The sequence below is a fragment of the Stegostoma tigrinum genome, chromosome 34 (assembly GCF_030684315.1).
Source record: "Stegostoma tigrinum isolate sSteTig4 chromosome 34, sSteTig4.hap1, whole genome shotgun sequence".
Classification (NCBI taxonomy): domain Eukaryota; kingdom Metazoa; phylum Chordata; class Chondrichthyes; order Orectolobiformes; family Stegostomatidae; genus Stegostoma; species Stegostoma tigrinum.
Window position 1 is genome coordinate 12788197 of NC_081387.1, and position 15170 is coordinate 12803366.

The 15170-nt window shown below is 48.5% G+C and overlaps 1 protein-coding gene across 1 annotated transcript in view; it reads right to left on the reverse strand.

Moving 5' to 3' along the window:
* LOC125446552 (macrophage mannose receptor 1-like) overlaps positions 1 to 15170 on the reverse strand; it is a 42533-nt gene that overhangs the window by 18512 nt on the left and 8851 nt on the right. Inside the window, exons 2-4 of the mRNA XM_048520218.2 lie at positions 5852 to 5941; positions 2940 to 3305; positions 51 to 164 (exon numbers count right to left, since the gene is read on the reverse strand). Coding sequence (XP_048376175.1) covers positions 51 to 164; positions 2940 to 3305; positions 5852 to 5891 — 520 coding nt within the window. The 5' untranslated portion in view covers positions 5892 to 5941. The remainder of the gene's footprint in view (positions 1 to 50; positions 165 to 2939; positions 3306 to 5851; positions 5942 to 15170) is intronic.

Below are 15170 nucleotides of genomic sequence, written 5' to 3' on the forward strand. Positions count from 1 at the left end.
CGATCGCAGGCGAATCATTGAGTTTAGTCTTGTTTCAAAGTGTTGCTTACTTTGCTTAAAATGCCTTTTATTTATGACATCCAACGAACTTCCCACCTTCTGGCTTCCGACTTGAGAAGACTGTTTGCTCTCGTTGGGAATGGCATACACAGGCCTTTTCAGGTCTACGAACACACAAGCATTGCAGGTCAAAATGATCCATCCATCCATCACTCTTCATTGATATCAAAGCTTTGAGGTGACATTCCCTATTGTTATGGAGCAGAGCAGACACCGCACTCCCCGCCCCGCACATCCCCCCCTCCTCACACACACACAGCTACAACCATTGAATCCATTCGGCCCATCAAGCCCACACAGACTCACCCCATCCCTGTAACCCTGCATTTCCCATGGCTAATCCATCTAGCCTACCCGGTATGGGCAGTTTAGCATGACCAATCCACCTCTGGACCGCAGGATGAGACCGAAGCACCCGGAGGAAACCCACTCAGACGCAGGAGAACGTGTAAACTCCGCACAGACAGTTGCCCAAGGGTGGAATTGAACCCAGGTCCCTGGCGCTGTGAGGCAGCAGTGCTGACCACTGAGCTACCGTGCCATATCCTTGACACTGGGCACAGGGAACCCAGGACACCAGCCTGAGGCAATAGAAACACTTGTCTCTCCCCATCACTACCACTATTCCCTTCCTCTCTTCTTCCCCCCGCAGGGCTCTGGTTGCGATCCCCAAAGAAACCTGTTTTTCTTATTGATTTCCAACGTTTGTGACTGGGGTGTGTTGTGGGGCATTTCCCGACAACAGTCCGATGTCCCTATTTCTGATCGGTGGTTCACCCATAGCCCCTCCAACTGTCCTTCCTTAAGCTGGGCGGTGCCCAAGCAGGAAATGGGATGATGTCCCTGTGTGTTAGCACTCTGCGATAGGCCCAGGGTGGAAATGTTAGCGCCACAGCAAGGCCTCTTATAGAAATGCCATGCAGCTAGGGAGGTCATGTTCATTCTTACAGACAGAGCAGAAGTCTGGCCTTTGGTCTCGCTGATGTAAAGGAGGCCGCATTGAGAGAAGCGAATGCAGGGGGGCTGGACTGAAAGAATTGCAAGTAGGAGCACTTATTCAGCTGGAGAGCATGTGTTTGGGGTGTTGATCAGTGAGGAGAGAGGAGATGAATGGGCAAGTGTTACAACTTCTGCAAATATAGAATTATACAGCCTGGAAACAGACCCTTCGGCCCATGCTGACCACAATCTCAAACTAAACTAGCCCCACCTGCCTGTATTTGGCCCATATCCCTCTAAACACTTCTTATTCAATGTCTTTTAAATGCTGTATCTGTGCCCACATCCACCACTTCCACTGGAAGTTCATTCCACACACAAACCCCACTCTGTGTAAGAAAAGTTGTCCCTTTTTAAATCTTTCTCCTCTCACCTTAAAAATATGCTGCCTAGCCTTGAGCTCCCCCGCCCTGGGGAAAAGATCCTTGTCATTCACCTTATCGATGCCCTCATGGTTTTATAAACATCTAAAAGATAGCCCTCTCAACCTCCTACTTTCTAGTGAGCAAAGTCCCAGCCTCTCCTAATAACTCAAACTCCCCCAGTTCCAGCAACATGCTGGTAAATCTTTTCTGAACCCTCTCCAGCTTAATAATATCCTTCCTATAACAGGGTGACCAGAACTGGATACAGTGCTCCAGAAGAGGCCTCATCAACGTCCTGTCCAACCACAACGTGACGTCCCAACTCCTGTACTCAAAGGCCTGAGCAATGAAGGCAAGTGTGCTGAATGCCTTCTTAACCAGCCTGTGGTGCAAACTTCAAAGAATTATGTACCTGAACCCCCTCGGTCTCGCTGTTCCACAACATTAGCCAAGGCCTAACTTTTAATTGTGTAAGTCCTGTCCTTGTTTGTTTAACCAAAATGCAATATGTCACATTTATCCGAACTAAATTCCATCTGCCACTCTTTAGCCAGAGCTAACCACCTCAATCATAGCTATGTATTAGTCAGTGCATTAAGTATAGGAGTAACAATACCATGTTGTGGCTGTACAGGGCATTGACGAGGTCACATCTGGAATATTGCATTCAATTCCGGTCTCCCTGCTATAGGGAGGATGTTGCTAAACTTAAAAGGGAGCAGAAAAGATTTACAAGGACGTTGCCAGGGTTTGAGCTGTTAGGGGAGGCTGAATAAGCCGGGGCTGTTTTCCTTGGAGCGTTGGAGCTGAGGGGTGACCTTACAGAGGTTTATAAAATCATAAGGAGCATGGATAGGGTGAATAGTCAGGTCTTTTCCCCACGGTAGGTGAGTCCAAAGCTAGAGGGCGTAGGTTTAAGGTGAGACGGGAAAGATTTAAAAGTAGCCATAGGGGCAACTTTTTCTCACAGAGGGTGGTGTGTGTATGGAACGAGCTGCCAGAGGAAGTGGTGGAGGCTGGTACATTTGCAACATTTAAAAGGCATCTGGATGGGTACATGAATAGGAAGGGTTTAGAGGGATACCGGCCAAAGGCTGGCAAATGGGACTGGATTAATTTATGGTGTCTGGTCGGCATGGACGAGTTGGGCTGAAAGGTCTGTTTCCCAGCCGTCCATCTCTGCCACTCTATGTACAGCTGCCTCAACTATGCAACCTGTCCTGCATCAAACCCCTGTCCCGGGGTGAGAATCGGAGCTGCTGCTCTCAGGAGCAGGAGCTGCAGAATTATTGCATTTCAGCGGTGGCACCCAGGCCTTTCCTGCTTTATGGAACTTTGAGGCCTAAGCTTCCTCGTCTCTATCTGCAAAGCTGCACACACATACCGAGGCGAGACCGCTCCCCCCGCCGCCACCACCTCTCATCCCACTGCCTCAGATAGCTGTTATGTAGAAGCTGATGTACAATTATAACATCTCTTGGTGTTAACAGAGGAAATAAATGTGGCAATAAATACCTGTGTAACAGATGAAGCTCAGCGGAGCTTCACACTTCATGTCGAACCATTGGCCTTGCCTTATATAAACGCAGACGGGAGAGTTGCTGTTGAATTCCTGAGGGTAGGAATCTGCCCAGTTGGCGTAACTGAACGGCTCTCCTGTGGTCCACGTCCATCCGTCGAAGGATCGCTCGTCGTTATAAAGCCCGATCCAGGACCCTTCCTCTTGTGCTGGAAGGTAAGCAATGACCGTTCCCTCCGCTGGGCTCACTACACTGGCCAGATCGGTGTGCTCAGCCCGGCAATAGGCCTGAGCTTCAGACCAGCTCCTCAGCTCCTGGACCAAATGATACTCTTTCCCTGAGTATGTGATCTGGGAGATCCCTGGAAAGATGAGAGCGTCGGTTAAACACTTCACAACAGGTGACTGTACGGAACTGTCAGCATTTGTGATCTGTGAAGGTGCAGTTCATTATTTTCTTTTAACTTTGAAAGGGGACATTTGTTCAAGAATATAACAGCAATAACATTCGTTTAATGGGTGCACAGAAGTGATCGTGGAATCCCTGTCCTGTGAAAGCAGGCCATTTGGCCCACTGGGTCCATACTGACCCTCCAAACAGCACCCACCTAGGCCTACCCTATTGTTACATTTCCCATGGCTAACCCACCCAGCCTGCACCTCCCTGAGCACTAATGGCTAATTTAGTACAGCCAATCCACCCTAGTCTGCACAGCTTTAGGACTGTGGAAGGAAACGCATGGAGATACAGGGAGAACATGCAATCCACACAGTTAGCTACGGCTAGAATCAAACCTGGGTCCCTAGTACTAGGAGACTGCAATGCGAACCTTTAAAGTTTTAGCAAATATTTTTAGCTCAGGTTGTGGGTGACAGTGTTGACTTGCTCGCCGAGCTGGCTTGTTTTCGTTCAGACGTTTCATCACCATGCTCGGTAACATCATCAGCGGAGCATCCAATGGAGTGAGGTTATTCTCCCTCCACTTGAATTTACACTGTCCATTCCGTTATGGTGAGTGCTGTCATTTCTGATTTTGATCTGTATGAGGTCCAGTTCTATACATTTGCTAATTGAAGTATGGGTGGAGAACCTCTACAAATTCCCATGCGTGTCTATGTTTGGCTTGGGCTACTATGGTTACCTTGTCCCTGTTAAATTGATGGCCTTCGTTATCTGAGAGCACAGATATTAAGGAGAGTTTGTTGTGCTGTTTTGCTGCTAGTTGATGTTCATGTATTCTGATGGCTAGTTTCCTTGCTGTCTGAGTGATGTAATGTTGTGGCAGTCGTTGCACATGATATTTTGTAAACCATGTTGGTTCTGCATGTTGTTGGAATGGGGTCTTTAATCCTGGTAAGTTGTTATAGAATCGGACCCCATGTACAAACCCTTACAGACCAAAACCAGAAATGACACTGCTCACCACAATGGACCAGACAGTATAAATTCCAAGCAGAGCAGAACAACATCGCTTCATCAGAGGCCTCACTGATGATGTTACCGAGCATGGTGATGAAACATCTGTACGATTACAAGCCAGCTCGGCGAGCAAGTCAACAATCTCAGCTAACCACTGAGCCACCATGCCACCCCAAGCCAGGCTGTAACTGAATTGCAAAACAGACTCCAAGAGCTGAATGACCTCCTCCTCTTCTTACATGGAATTAAAAAAATGCATAAGTCTATTTTGTTTTCGCTCTGGCTGCAGGCCTTGTTGCTATGGTCCTCAAAAGCCTCCCCTCCCCAAATCTCAAAATCACCGGTCTTTTGTTGATCTAATTTTATCTGGGGAAAGTCTGCAAACCTAAAGTTGTGTATCGCCCCTGTATCTACAGCTTTTGTCATTCTCACATTTCCTGAGATCCTCACTGTTCCCATTCCTGAGCATCACAACTTTAGGTGAGAGATAGCAGGAACTGCAGATGCTGGAGCATCTGTGATAACAAGGGTAGAGCTGGATGAACACAGCAGGCCAAGCAGCATCAGAGGAGCAGGAGGGCTGACATTTCAGGCCTAGACCCTTCAGAATTTTTTTTTCTGAATGCTGCTTGGCCTGCTGTGTTCATCCATCTCTACACCTCATTATCACAACTTTAGGTGAAATGATTTCAAATGTGTTATAGGTCCCTATGGAAATCAGAGCTAAAATGAGGTTCCTTTGCCTGTTTCTCACTTTTAAAAACAATGTAAAGCTTGAAACATTGCACCATACATTCTCAGCACTGTGTGTTCACAACTAAAAATAACTTTCAAAATAAAACTGGTCTTAAAACATAAAAGAAACACCGCACAGTCACATACTTCAGGATCTTCCTAAGCATAAGACAACTTTAAAACATTTTTGCACTCGTAAATACCTACGCTCATATGTAAAGCCATCTTCAATCTAAAGTAAATTTTGAAATGTTAAAGGAACACAAATGTAAATATAAATACAAGTCTGCAGCTAAATGGCGAAAAGCTTGGCCAAGGCTTCATCCTGTGGCCAAAAGTGGTCGGTGCAGTTGCAAAATTACCTGCACCGACTGACCCCTGCCACCAGGGAGGGTCAGAAAGTTCAGTGCAAGTTCAGAATGGGAGACAGGGTAGAGTAGACACACCAGAGCTTGTAGAGGTTAGGATAGAGGACAGGAGTACAGTAACTAGAGTGGAGTGATGGGGACGAACAACAAAGACCGAGGGGAAGAGAAGTAAAAGGAGGAAGAGCAGAGGAACCTCAGGACTGAGTGGGCAAGCAGACACACAAGGGAATGGCCGAGTGAGCAGAAACGGACAATGTTGGAGACGCAGTGACTATTTTATCACCGACAGGGCAGAGGAAACATCATGAGCAGGGTCAGTTTTAAACAGGATCTTACTGTCCTTAAAGGCGGACAAAAGCGATGGGGAACTAGCGAGTGGGCTTACCTTCTACGAAGAACACGAGGAGCAAGCATAGTGTGGTCATGCTTCCAGTGGTTATAAACGACCCAGATACTCAGTCCTGTGCAGTAGCAACTGAAAAACAAAACGAGTCAACCACAAACACCGGCCCACCGCAGGCAGGGTTATTAGGATAAGATATTAAGACTGACTTCTCGAGGGACTTTAGTCAAATCCCAGCAATAAATTCAAGAACAGCTGTACCAAAGCATGCCCTTGGAACAGCATGAAATTCGAAGGGCTAGCACATAAGAGGTAGGAAACTGAATAGCTCCCATTAACTAAACAAGGGGATGGGGCGGGTTATCGCTTGTAAAGCTCCATGACCAGACTGTCGGCCCGACACCCACTATTGGATGAACAATGGTCCTCCTGTTAGTAAGATTAACGCCTAATGCTTTCAGTTCAAACTCCATTCCCTTACTGCTGGCTCTATCCCTCTCCCTGGAAACAGTCCGAAACTAAGCCAGAGATAACAAGGTGTGGAGCTGGATGAACACAGCAGGCCAAGCAACATCATAGGAGCAGGAAAGCTGATGTTTCAGGCCTAGGCCCTTCCCGAAACGTCAGCCTTCCTGCTGCTAAGATGCTGCTTGGCCTGCTGTGTTCATCCAGCTCTGCACCTTGTTATCTCGGATTCTCCAGCATCTGCAGTTCCCATTATCTCCTAAACTAAGCCAGCCCTGTTTGCGACCTTTTGGTATCTCTGGGGTAAGCTACTGACCATGCCATCACGAAGATCAACTCACTTCCCACTCCAACTCTCCTGCGCTGTGCCATCACTCCAATTTCATCTCTGCCTCCACTTGTCTGGTTGAAATCCCACCGCTGTGCCACTAGATGTGACAACTCCCTTTTAGTCCTGATTGGTCTTCCACATTCCGCCCACCAACGGCTTAAAGAACATCCACAATGCTGTTGCCAGCTTTTGGCAACTGCACAGCAAATGCCACTCCCCACCACCTGGGGCCCAAAGCAAGTAACATTCTAGATTTTGACACTGTTACCCGTCAAAGACCTCACCTTCTCTCCAGCCACCCAATCCTGTAACCTCCGTCAGCCCCACAACACTCCGTTTATTTCCACCCACCTCTCCATTTATCCTAAATCCAATTTTGCCTCATCTCCGAGCTCTGGAACACCCTCCCTACAAATCTCCACCTCCTCACTTAATATTCCTCCTTTGATACATGCTTTGAAATCTTTTAAAGATATTTGGATGAGTACTTCAAACACCATAATATTCAAGGATATGGGACAAATGCAGGAAATTGGGATTAGCGCACCTTTAGTGGCAGTAATGTTGGAGCAAACTTCTAAAGTCAGAGAGTCACAGACTTGTACAGCATGGAAACAGACCCTTCGGTCCAACTCGTCCCTGCCTACTAGGTACTCTAAGTTAATCTAGCCCCATTCGCCAGCATTTAGCCCATATCCCTTTAAACACTTCCAAATCATGCACCCATCCAGGTGCATTTTAAATGTTGTAATCGTACCAGCCTCCACCACTTCCTCTGGCAGCTCATTCCATACACACACCGCCCTCTGTGTGAAAAAGTTGCCCCTTAGGTCCCTTTATAAATCTTAAACCTATGCCCCTCTGGTTTTGGACTCCCCTACTCTGGGGAAAAAGACCTCAGCTCTTCACCCTATCCCTGCCTCTCATGACTTTATAAACCCATATAATGTCACCCCTCAGCCTCCCATACTCCAGAGAAAATAGCCCAAGCCTATTTAGCCTCTCCCTGTAGTTCAAATCCTTGAACCCTGGCAACATCCTTGTAAATCTCTTCCACACTCTTTCAAGTTTCACAGCAGCATTCCTACAGCAGGGAGACTGGAACTGTATGCAGTATTCCAAAGATAATGGGAACTGCAGATGCTGGAGAATCCAAGATAATAAAGTGTGAAGCTGGATGAACACAGCAGGCCAAGCAACATCTCAGGAGCACAAAAGCTGACGTTTCGGGCCGAGAGCTCTGATGAAGGGTCTAGGCCCGAAACGTCAGCTTTTGTGCTCCTGAGATGCTGCTTGGCCTGCTGTGTTCATCCAGCTCCACACCTTGTTATCATGCAGTATTCCAAAGCTGACTTGGCCAGTGTTCTGTACAGCCGCAGCATGGACCTCCCAACTCTGATACTCAAATTAACTGACCAATAAAGGCGAGCATAGCAAATGCCTTTTTCACTACCCTGTCTCCCTGCGACTCCACTTTCAAGGAACAATGAGCCTGCCTGGGCCAAAGAACCTTTGCTGCGCTAAATGAATGTGTCTGTGAACCTCTGTCCTTTGTCCAGCTTTTGATCATCCAATGTATAATTCTATATCATAGACTGTATAGAAGAGAGAATAAAATAGAACAGTATTTACAATTGAGTCTACGTGTAGTATTCTATAATGTTCCTGTGAAGCACCTCAGGACATTTTATTGTGTTAAAAACACTATTTAAATCTAAGTTGCTGCTGAAGGATTTCAATCGGAAATGTCAATGGACCTTTACCTCACACAGTTGCCAGTGGAATGAAGGTTAATAACTGAAGTTTCGCGCAGAAAGTTAACAATTGCAGTCTGTGTTACACATTAGCAGAGAACTATATACGCATGCTGTTTGCGAACACATTTGGAATTTCACACTGCTGAACAGGCGGCTGGAAATCTGCATGGAAATGTGAAATTCCTCTAGCTTTCCTGTTTTTACAAGGTGCCCTCTGCTCCCACGTACCAGGACAGATTTCTGGATATCCTGGTTCCCTGACATGAGCCCGTCAGCCAGAAGTGAGAAATTTCCCACAGTCACACATCAAGTGTTTCAGCTGACGCGCACCTAACATCTCACACTTTGTGGGAAGTCATTTTCACTGAACCGAGATTTGACCTAAATTTCTCTGGATTTCACTTTATCCAGGAGTGGGTCTGTTTGTTAGGGAAGGCTAGTTGGCAGTGGGAGGGTGCTGGACACGCCAGGCCAAATGGCCTCCTGTACTATCAGTCAGTCGACTGATTACCCTGGGTATGTTTCGTGCATTTGTGTGGGCTTTAATGAGTGGTCGATGCAGCTACAAGTTGGGGAAAGGCAATAAATGCTGGCCTGGCGAACAAAGCCCACATCCTGTGAACAAACGCTGTTAGAAAAGGTGTTGGATTAATACGGACCAACGTTACATTAGGCACACAAACTGGCAGAGCCTGTTGGCACCCAACACTGATCTCCAACAGAGGTAGTAGGAACTGCCGATGCTGGAACCTGAGATAACAGTGTGGAGCTGAGTGAACACAGCAGGCCAAGCAGCATCAGAGGAGCAGGAAGGGTGACGTTTCGGATCTGGAGCCTTCTTCAGAAACACCTTCCTTTCACTGCAGACAAAATCCGCTCTTAACCAGATCGCACTCAGCCTTTCTTCAGAGACCGCTGGCAGTTGCCAGGCGTGAGACCGCGGAAAGGGGAAATAGAGGATCAGACTTCCAAAATGTGCCAGCTATCTGTTGCAGCGACTGGGAATATCCATCAAATGCCATTCCCATTTTGCATCCACTGACCTCAGGTTGACCTGACTGACAAAGGTTCAGCGATCAGTTTATACCTCACCTTGCTGCCTCAGAACAGCGCTGATGTTCCACCTCCATCTACAGCCTGGGCACGATTCCATGCTCCAGCGCAACGCCGCGCTCCTGGATCTCGCCCAGCCACGGGACGCGGGTAAGGTGGGGGGTGTGGGGGTGGGTGATGGCCCCTCCTCAGTCGCGGGGTCAACCCGTCGCTCCCTCTGCACGGGGAGAGGTCCAAACCCGGGCTCAGTGAGGAAGGAGTAGGCCTGGCCACGGCCGAGCCATTCTGTGCAGGATGGAGGACGAGCTGCGAGCGAGCGGCACGTTTCAACCCCGGCCCGCCCCGAGGCTTCCCCAAACCGCCCTCTGCCTTTTTGCAACTTTGAAGCAGGCCGGCCAACACTGTGTCAGTGATGTTCCAGCACGTTGTGTCGCTTTGGACCAGGAGAGAAGCTGAGAACAGCACAAGCTGCACCCGATGAGTTACAACCTCCTGATAAGCTCCAATATCTGCCAAGTTGCAGAGGAACAGAGCCAACTTTGCACGCACCTCGGCCATTTAGAGTTTCATCCAAAGCCATTCTCTGGTCCCGAGTTGCCTTTCACTATCCCAAGTGATGAACAAGCCCTAATCTTTAGGCCCCCCTCAGAAAGTAATTGGGTTTAAAATTGCACCAGGCAAAGGTGATATCTCACCTCCATCATTCCCCCTGCAGGGAGGGCTGATTGAATGTGTAAAACTCTAAGTTTCAGATGCCTACTGGGAATCTCCAGGCTGTATCCAGCTCTCAGTAGGCGGGAAGGGGACCAAAGTGGGGGCCTGGAGACGGCCTATCTGGGATAGACCAGGAGGGAATTCCAGCCTGAGGCCTCCCCCGTCCGCCCAGGGCCACAGACATCGCCCTCTGCCTTGGCAACACCACAGAAAAGGTTTCTATCGTGAAGTTAAAATTAGACGGTGGTGTTTACCTTGAATTAGAGTTCACCTTGGGTGGGAATCCAGAGGAACGAGACTGTCAGGGTCATAGAGATGTACAGCACAGCAACAGACCCTTCAGTGCAACTCGCCCATGCCAACCAGACATCCTAAATTAAGCCAGTCGCATTTGCCAGCATTTAGCCCACATCCCTCTAGACCCTTCTCAATCCTATACCCATCCAAAAGCCTTTTAAATGTTAAAATTGTACCCATCCCTATCACTTCCTCTGGCAGCTCATTCCATACACGCACCCACCTCTGTGTGGAAAAAATTACCCCTCAGGTCCCTTATAAATCTTTCCCCTCTCACCTTAAACCAATGCCCCTCTAGGTTTGGGGTACCCCTACCCTGGGGAAAAGGCTATTCACCCTATCCATCCCCCTCATGATTTTATAAACATCTATAAGGTCACCCCTCAGCCTCTGAAGTTCCAGGGGAAAATAACCCCCATGCTACACAGCCTCTCTCTGTAGCTCAAACCCTGGCAACAGCCTTGTTAAAATCTTTTCTGACAGTCATCACCACCCCTGCCTCTGTTGAAGCTCCTGATCGACACTTTTGCTTCCTCTATTCCCATGCATTTGCACCTGTCTGCAGCCCCACCTCCTCCCCCCGCCACCTCCCAACCTCTAGACGGCCTAAAAGTCTAAGATCATCCAAAAACCTCTTGAGGCCCGCATCCCAATCACAGCAAATACCATTCACCCCAAATTCCTGTGTTTGCTGACCTGCACGAGCAGTCAGAGGCCTTGCTTGTCCCTCACCACCTGCCCAACCACCATTTGAGATCATCAAGATACTCCAGTTCCAGCCTTCAATCTTCAGACTTCCATCATTGGTGATTCACTTCCTCAACCTCCCACAGCCTCTCTCAACTCCTTTGTAACACTCCCAAAGAGCTACCCACCTCTTTGACCCAATTTCCTCTTAACATGTCAACATCAAATAATAATCATTGAAAAATAAATAATCAGCTCATCAAGTCTCTGTTTGCTGTATTGTGCGGCATTGAAGTGGACGATCACAGATTTTAGAGGCTCGTTGGTTCGAACTAACGGCTGGCAGGTTTAAAACAGAGATGAAGAGGAATTCCTTCACTCCAAGGGTTGTGAATCTGTGAAATTCACTGCCCCAGAGGTTCAGGTGCTGAACCAAAGTTAGGGAGAAGTTAAATTTTTAATTGATAATGGGCTAAAGGGCTATGGAGAGGGAACAGGAAAGTGGAGTCGATGAGATCGACCATGATTGTATGAAATGGTAGAGCATATACGTCCCCTATAGGAGGGAAGGCGATGGCCTAGAGGTATTAATCCAGAAACTGAGCTAACATTCTGAGGACCTGGGTTCGAATCCCACCACAGCAGATGGTGGAATTTGAATTCAACAAAATATCTGGAATTAGGAGTCTAATGATGACCATGAATCCATTGTTGATTGTCAGGAAAGACCCATCTGGTTCACTAATATCCTTTAGGGAAGGAAACTGCCATCCATACCTGGTCTGGCCTACAGGTGACTCCAGGTTTACAGCAATGTGGTTGACTCTTAACTAACCACCCGGGCAATTAGGGATGGGCAATAAATGCTGCCCTCGTCTCATGACTGAATACAAAGCAGTCTCAAGCGGGCTGAATGGCCTACTCCTGTTCCCTGTTCCCATGTTAACTATGTGTAAAAATGTAGGATTACAATTCTCACTGTTGCTTCTCTCTCTCCCTCTATGCCAGCAATGGTCAAGGCCATCAATCTACACTTCCTTGCCCTTCTGTTCCATTCGATGTGCTGGCGCCGAACACACACTGCTTTGATACATTTCAGCCACTCCCTGAAAATATCCAATCGAAGATTCCGGATTTCGTCGATGCCTCCTCTTCTCCTTCCCCAGCAGCGTGTCAAGTTGCTTATCTTCGGTGAAGGGAATGTGACGGAAGACGCTGTGCTGGAACATTGGTAGAGGTCCACCCAGTACTGAAGAATGTTGCTCAGGACAAGTTCAGAAACAAACAGGAGGCTGGCAGAACACAGCAGGGCCCGGCGGCATCTAGAGGAAAGGAGCTGTCAACGTCTCGGGTACTACCCTTCAGGATGTGGGGGTAGGGGGAAGCTGCAGATAAAGAACAGGGGGGAATGGTGGGTGATTGGTGGTCACCGGTGGTAGGATAACGGTGCATCGGTGCTGCATCCCATACCCAGGCTGACCTGGAGCAGACCATTAACTTCGCTAACAGCTTCCACCCCACCCTCAAATTCACTTGGTCTAGCTCAGACACCTCCCTGCCCTTTCTGACCCCTCTGTTTCCATTTCTGGTGACAGTTTGTGTGCTGACATTTACTATAAACCCACAGAGCCCCATAGCTATCTAGACCTCCTGTATCCCGCAAAAACTCCATCCCGTTTTCCCAATTCCTCCATCTCCGTCGCATCTGTTCTGATGAGGTGTCATTCCACTCCCAAGCATCCCGGATGTCCGCCTTTTTCAAACAGAGCTCTTTTCCCCTTCTCCAGGCAGCCCTCTGCTACCCCTCCTCCATTCCTCGCTCCCCAGCTCTTAGCCACCAACCCAACTCCACAAGCATAATAAATATAGAGTCCCCCTTGTCCTCACTTCCCACCCACCAGCCTTCACATCCAACGTTATCTTCTTCAAACACTTCTGCCAACACCAATTAGACCCCACCATCCGTTACACCTTCCACCCCTCTCTGCCCTCCACAGGGACTATTCCCTTCGCCACTCCTTAGTTCACGCTGCTCTCCAGGGACCTGCCAGGGACCCGGGTTCAATCCCAGCCTCAGGCGACTGTCTGTGTGGAGTTTGCACATCCTCCCTTTATCTGCGTGGGTTTCCTCCGGGGGCTCCGGTTTCCTCCTGCAGTCCAAAAATATGCAGGTTGGGTGTATTGGCCATGCTAAATTGCTTATAGTATCCAGGGGTGTGCAAGCTAGGTGGGTTAGAACATAGAACATAGAACAGTACAGCACAGTACAGGCCCTTCGGCCCTCGATGTTGTGCCGACCTGTCATACCGATCTCAAGCCCATCTAACCTACACTATTCCATGTACGTCCATATGCTTATCCAATGACAACTTAAATGTACCTAAAGTTGGCGAATCTACTACTGTTGCAGGCAAAGCGTTCCATTCCCTTACTACTCTCTGAGTAAAGAAACTACCTCTGACATGTCCTATATCTTTCACCCTTCAATTTAAAGCTATGCCCCCTCATGCGCGCCGTCACCATCCTAGGAAAAAGGCTCTCCCTATCCACCCTATCTAACCCTCTGATTATCTTTTATGTTTCAATTAAGTCACCCCTCAACCTTCTTCTCTCTAACGAAAACAGCCTCAAGTCCCTCAGCCTTTCCTCATAAGACCTTCCCTCCATACCAGGCAACATCCTAGTAAATCTCCTCTGCACCCTTTCCAAAGCTTCCACATCCTTCTTATAATGCAGTGACCAGAACTGCACGCAATACTCCAAGTGCGGCCACACCAGAGTTTTGTACAGCTGCAGCATAACCTCTTGGTTCCGGAACTCGATCCCTCTATTAATAAAAGCTAAAATACTGTATGCCTTCTTAACAGCCCTGTCAACCTGGGTGGCAACTTTCAGGATCTGTGTACATGGACACCGAGATCTCTCTGCTCATCTACACTACTAAGAATCTTACCATTAGCCCTGTACTTTGCATTCCGGTTACTCCTACCAAAGTGCATCACCTCACACTTGTCTGCATTAAACTCCATTTGCCACCTCTCAGCCCAGCTCTACAGCTTATCTATGTCTCTCTGCAACCTACCGCATCCTTCATCACTATCCACAACTCCACCGACCTTAGTGTCGTCTGTAAATTTACTAACCCATCCTTCTATGCCCTCATGGAGAGGGTCACTAGCCATGGGGTATTCAGGGGTACAGGGACAGGGTAGGGGGATGTGTCTGGGTGGGATGCCACCAATGCTCCAACCTGCCGGGGACCTTCCCCTGTAACTGTCAAAGATGCAACACCTGCCCACACCCCAACTCTCTCACCTCCATTGAAGGCCCGGAACAGTCCTTCCAAGTGAGACACAGCTTCATCTGCATCTCCCCCAACCTGGTCTATTGCATCTGGTGCTCCCGATGTGGTCTTCCCTATGACAATGAGACCAAACGAAGACTAAGGGATCATTCGCTGAGCATCTTCACCTGGCCCAAAATGGCCAACCTAACCTCCTGGTCACTGCTCATTTCTACACCCCATCCCAATCCCCAACCACACCGACACGTCCTTCCTCGGCTCAGAACACAAATTTGAAGAACAACACCTTATCTTCCACCTGGGCACCCTACAGCCCGAACGACGCAACAATGAGTTCTCCAATTTCAAATAACTTTCCCACCCATCGCCTGCTTCCCCTTCCAGCCCCACCCCCTCCCTTCCATTCCACCTTGTGACCCTCCCTTCCAGCCTCCAACCAGATTCATCCCTCCCATCGACCAACCGGGTCATACCTAACACCAGTGCCCACTTACCACGATCATTTCGCCTCCACCCCTTCCCCTACTTTAACAGCAACTCCCCCACCCCAACATCCAGTCCTGAAGAAGAGTACTAACCAAAACATTGACTGCTCCTTTCCTCCAGATGCTGCCCGACCCAGCTGCCTGTCTGTCTAATAAAATGTGAGGCTGGATGAACACAGCAGGCCAAGCAGCATCTCAGGAGCACAAAAGCTGACGTTTCGGGCCTAGACCCTTCATCAGAGAGCCTCTGATGAAGGGTCTAGGCCCG